The 6000-nt window shown below is 42.5% G+C and overlaps 1 protein-coding gene across 1 annotated transcript in view; it reads left to right on the top strand.

Annotated features, from left to right (window-relative positions):
- NBEAL2 (neurobeachin like 2) overlaps nucleotides 1-6000 on the top strand; it is a gene marked incomplete at its 5' end in the record, with an annotated part of 107129 nt that overhangs the window by 72663 nt on the left and 28466 nt on the right. Inside the window, 6 exon segments of the mRNA XM_032234884.1 lie at nucleotides 1410-1534; nucleotides 2143-2263; nucleotides 3393-3550; nucleotides 4259-4405; nucleotides 5768-5860; nucleotides 5863-5876. Of these exon segments, the coding sequence (XP_032090775.1) occupies nucleotides 1410-1534; nucleotides 2143-2263; nucleotides 3393-3550; nucleotides 4259-4405; nucleotides 5768-5860; nucleotides 5863-5876 (658 nt within the window).

Genomic DNA, 6000 nt, shown 5'->3' with positions numbered 1-6000 from the left:
TAGATAGATAGATAGATAGATAGATAGATAGATAATGGTGATAGATAGATAGATAGATAGATAATATAGATAGATAGATAGATAGATAGATAGATAGATAGATAGATATAGATAGATAGATAGATAATGGTGATAGATAGATAGATAGATAGATAGATAGGTAGATAGGTAGATAGATAGATGATAGATATATAGATAGATAGATAGATAGATAGATAGATAGATAGATAGATAGATAGATAGATAGATAGATAGATAGCTATAGATTTTTTTTTAATTAAATTTTTACTTTGATTCTTACCATGAGGAGGTGGGCTTTTTATAAAATATTTGTATATAATTAAAGTTAATTGGTGAAATTGACTTTATAAAAATTAATTTTTATGTAAAGCTATTTAAAAAAATATAATTCTATAATTAAAAATCTATAAAATTAAGTTTAGGGAACTAATTAATTGTGTTAATTCCGTTGAATTATTTTTTTTTAAATTATCGTGATTTTTAATTATTTTTGCAAAAAAAATTAATCCTCCAGAGCCGACTCATAGGGCCCCTCGCTGTCGGAGTCTGGTGGCAGCTCCAACGGCTCCTGCTGGGCCACTTCTAATAATATTAATTGTTCATATCCCCGTTATATTTACATTGTAGTCAATACTTTTAAGTTTGATAGTAATTAGTAACTTTGGTTAATTTTTATTCAATACTAGTTTAGGAAAAAAAACAAAACACAAAGATTTCCACTTCCTGTTCTGGCTTCTGATTTCTAGCCACTTATAAACTCTTTGAACAATTCTTTGGAATGCAAAGGGGTTCCACCACAAAACCGCGGTAGACTAAAGCGCGCTCGACGAAAGCGCGTACGTGACGTCATCACAGTGCGACGAAAACAGCACGCTGTGAGCGGTAAACTTAAAATTAACGGGTAAATCTAGCCTAACCCCCCCCAAACCTAACCCTAAACCTAACCCTATACCTAACCCTTAACCTAACGCTAACTCTTAACCTAACCCTAAACCTAACCCTAACGCTTAACGTAACCCTAAACCTAACCCTAACCCTTAACCTAACCCTAAACCTAAACCTAACCCTTACCTTTATGTGAATCGGCTTGCTTTAAAAGCGCTTTTGAAGCACCCTTTTTTCTCCATGGTCGTATTTGTCGCGCTGCTGATGACGTCAGGTACGCGCTTTAATCGGGCGCGCTTTAGTGGACCGCGGTTTTGACGGGTCACGATGCAAAGGTACCAGCACCTGGGCACTGACAGAATGTTAGTTAGCTGGAGAGATGTTAGTTAGATGGATAAAAAGGTATTTTCGCCACCTTAAAAATGTATCTGTGATGGGATTCTTCCTCCATGCGAAACGTGCATGAATTCAACACATTTTCTACCCACATTTTCTCCATCCAGAAATCCACCTGAGATCTACTGGAAGCTGTCCAACGTGGAGACCTACTCCCGAATGAGACTCAAGTTGGTTCCCAATCACCACTACGACCGCCACGCGGAAGCTAGTGCCTTGCGCGACAACCTTGGTGAGAAGGGGTTGTGAGGATGGGAACTTGCAGGTGGAAAGCATTTGGTGATGCAGGGACCTTGATATTTTCTAGGATGGACATGGTAGTCAGGAGTCCCCAAGTTCTTAAGTTGTCCAGTCCTGAAGTTCTCTGTGTTCAAAAATTAAGGTGATGTTTCTCCAGCTTGACCGCTGGAAGTGGTGTGGACTTTAACTCCCAGAATTCCCCAGCCAGCCCAGCTGGCTGGGGAATTCTGGGAGTTAAAATCCACACCACTTCAAGCAACGAAGGTGGAGAAATATCAAGTTAGGTTTTGTAAGCATTGGGAAGGACCTAAATTTTGATCCATCACCAGAAACTTCAGTAGAATTTGGTGAGGTTCAGAGAAGAAGATGGCCATCTTCCCAACCAGACGCCCACCACATATTTTGGAAGCACAGCTCCCATCATCCCCATCAGTTTCGTTGCCTTCATGGGATCGAGAAGAACGTGGCTATCGTTGAGAACATCCTTACCGGCTAAGGAAGGACCACCAATTGTCCGGTGGCCTATTCCTTGATTAAATATGGAGAACGGTCAGAGGAAGAAAGTAGACAATTGAACCATTCCATCCCACCTCCTTCCAGGTGCCGACGGCTTACACAACCCAGCGGAGTCGCTACCTTTAGCGGTGGCCAAAGAAGCCAAAGTCAGTGAGATGCAGGATGATCAACTGGCAGAAGAAGACCTCTCGTTCTTGGACAATCAGTGAGTTTTGTCATGCCCCCCCTCCCCACCCAGGAAGGGACATTTTCAAGGATCCCACAATCCTTCTCCTCTTTCTCCTCCACTCTACACACCCTAATCCTAGCACTGAGGGTGTTCCCTAGTTGGGCCGTGAAATGTCTGCAAAAAGTCACCAAGCTCAGAGAGAACCAAGGACCATACAATCTTCCTCCACCTCCTCCTCCTCCTCTTCTTCTTCTTCTCCTCCTCTTCCTCCTCTTCCTTCCTCCTCCTCTTTCCTTCTCCATTCTTCCTCCCTCCTCCCTTCTTCCTCCTTCTTATTCTTCTCCTCCTTTTCCTTCCTTCTCCTCCTCCCTTCTCCTTTCTTCTTCCTCTTCCTCATTTTCCTTCCTCCTCCACCTCTATTATTCTTCTCCTTCCTCCTCCTCCATTTCCTTCTTTTTCCTTCTTCTCATCCTCCTCTTTTTCTTTTCCTTCCTCCTCCTCCCTCCTCCTCCTCCTCTTCTTCTTATTCTTCTTCTCCTCCTCCTCTTCCTCCTCCCCCTCTTCCTTCCTCCTCCTCTGTCCTTCTCCATTCTTCCCCCCTCCTCCCTTCTTCTTCCCTCTTATTCTCTCCTTCTCCTTTTCCTTCCTTCTCCTCCTCCCTTCTCCCTTCTTCTTCTCCTCCTCCTCTTCCTCCTCCTCCTCTTCTCCTCCATCCTTCTCCATTCTTCCTCCCTCCTCCCTTCTTCTTCTTCTTCCTCCTTCTCCTTTTCCTCCTTCTCCTCCTCCCTTCTCCCTTCTTCTTCTCCTTCTCCATTTCCTTCTTCATCCTTCCTTCTTCTTTTTCCTTCTCCTCCTCCTCCTCTTATTTTCCTTCCTCCTCCTCCTCCTCCTGCAATGATGATGATGTTCCATAGTTGGGTCGTGAGATGTCTGCAAGGAAACCACCAAGCTCAGAGAGCACCCAGAGCCGTGCACTCCCCATAGATCTTCGGGCAAAGTCCTCTCCTGGGTTCCTCTCCACCTAGCAACAGGGAGATGCTCCACTTGAGGATTTCACCGTCCCTTGGCCTTTCCTGGCCCTGCTGACGGTTCCCGCTGAAGCTCGGTGGGAATCCGGAGGCCGCAGAGGTCAACCCGCTGGATTCTAACCCTCTGTCCCTTCCAGCCTAGAACCCAAAGAGCAAAGCCAGCGGGAGAAACTGCTCATCTCGGAGGATTGCGAACTCATCACCGTCGTGGCCGTGATCCCAGGGCGCCTGGAGGTCACCAACCAACAGATCTATTTTTACGACAGCAACAGCGAGAAGGAGGAGACCGAGGACGGTAAGTGGGTTCCACCGGATACGAGAACGGCCTTGGGAGAGAGAAGGAAGTCCTTGACTTATGAACCCCGTCGAGCCCAAAGTTGGTGAAGAACAATTGTAATTCCCTCTTTTCAGTGCTGTTGTAACCTCAAACGGTCGCTAAGTGAGTAATTGCATGTCGAGGACTAAGTGTAGTGACACTAACAATGACTTGAAAACTAACACAGGGGTGAAGGAAGGGAGTTTCTCCCCTCCAGCATGTGGTGTAGAGGCCATTCCTTTAATGGCCAATCCAATTTACAACACCCTGACCATTTTTTCACACTTACGACCATTGTATCCTCCCCCTGATCACCAATTTGAGACACTTGGTAACTTGGACTCGTACTTGTGACGGTTGCAGCAGTGTCCCAGGGCCATGCGATTTCCACCTTTGACAACTCAGTAGGGTTTCACTTAACGACCGTAGCGACTAACTTATCAACTGCAACAATTTGCTTGCAGCAAGAAAAGTCGTACAATGGGGGTGAAAAAAAACTGTCTTGCTTAGCAACTAAAATTGGGATTCAATTGTGGTCGTAAGTCAAGGAACTGCCTGTATATGGGATGGTAGCAACACCCTCCCTATTGTCCCTGGGTGGGGGTGGGGGGGTAAGTCCCTTCCTTTCCCCCCCTTTGAGTCCCCGAGAAATGAGCACACGGGGGGTTTTCTGCGCCCACGTTCTATGTATCGGACACGACTTCAAGCGTCCACTTGTCGGTCAGCTCCGGGAGCTGCACCTGCGGCGTTACAACCTGCACCGTTCGGCCCTGGAGTTCTTCTTCATCGATCAGGCGAATTATTTCCTCAACTTCAAGAAAACTGTAACAGAAAGTTGTTTCCCTCATGAACGGGGGACAACTGGGGGAAGGCGCCATCTTGGAAACAGAGGGAGGCCCCTTTGGTCTAGTGGTACGGCACCGGGGTAGAAAATGAGGAACAGTAAATCTAGCCCTGCCTTAGCCGTGAAAGCCAGCTGGGTGACTTTGGGCTGATCACCAGGCGACAGGGAGTTCTAGTCCCCCGTTAGCTGTGAAAGCTAGCTGGGTGACTTTGGGCCAATCAGCAGGCGACAGGGAGTTCTAGTCCTGCCTTAGGCATGAAAGTCGCCTGGGTGACTTGGGCCAATCGACAGGCGACTGTGAGTTCTAGTCCTGCCTTACTCATGAAAGCCGCTGGGTGATTTCCCCTTTCTCAGCGCTTGATAGCTCTCACGGTTTTTTTTTTTCATGGGGAAATAGGAGGATATTTCACCGCCTTGAGTATTTATAAAAATAATGCAGGCAGGATAGAAATAGGCAACAAGGAAATAATGAAATTAAAAGAATAAAATAAATAAAAATCAAATTAAAATATTAAACTAAACTTAAAAAATTAAACTAAAGTTAAAAAAATCACATACTATTAAATTATTAGATGATTAGATAATTAGATGATTAGATTATTAGATGATTAGATTATTAGATGATTAGATGATTAGATTATTAGATGATTAGATTATTAGATTATTAAATGGTTAGATTATTAAATGGTTAGATTATTAAATGGTTAGATTATTAAATGATTAGATTATTAATGATTAGATTATGATTAGATTACTGGATTATTAGATTATTAAATGGTTAGATTATTAATGATTAGATGATTAAATGATCAGATGATTAAATGATTAATGATGATTAGATAATTAGATGATTATATGACTAAATGATTATATGATTATATGATTAACTGATTAGATGATGATTAGATGATGATTAGATTACTGGATTATTAGATTATTATATTATTAACTGGTTAGATTATTAAATGATTAGATGATGATTAGATAATTAGATGATTATATGACTAAATGATTATATGATTATATGATTAAATGATTATATGATTAATGATTAGATGATGATTAGATGATGATTATATTACTAGATTACTGGATTATTCGATGATTAGATGATTAGATGATTAACAATTAAACGATTAAACGATTAAACGATTAAACGATAAATGATTAAATGATTAAATGATTAAATGATTAAATGATTAAATGATTAAATGATTAAATGATTAAATGATTAAATGATTAAATGATTAAATGATTAAATGATGATTAGACTATTAGACTATTAGATTATATATAAATCTGCCTGAAGTTTGCTTAATCCCCCACTGGCTTCCTTCCTTCCTTCCTCACAGGGGAGGAAGCAAGGTTTTATGTCACCATCCTCAGCTTGCAGCTTCCCAACCAGATTTATCAAGGCAGCCGCTCCCCACAGGACCTTCTCAAGGCCCCGGACTGACTCAGGTACCCGTCTGTTCCATGGACAAAGAAACCCCGCTTTTCTGGAACATTCCTTCTGCAGGAGATCCCGTCTGAATCCAAGAACCCTTGCATTGCCCCACGAATTCATTTCATCCCCTCTACGCAG

This window comes from Thamnophis elegans, chromosome Z, assembly GCF_009769535.1.
Source record: "Thamnophis elegans isolate rThaEle1 chromosome Z, rThaEle1.pri, whole genome shotgun sequence".
Classification (NCBI taxonomy): domain Eukaryota; kingdom Metazoa; phylum Chordata; class Lepidosauria; order Squamata; family Colubridae; genus Thamnophis; species Thamnophis elegans.
The sequence above is the reverse complement of the archived record's forward strand: the minus strand, read 5'-3'. Positions and strand labels throughout refer to the sequence as shown.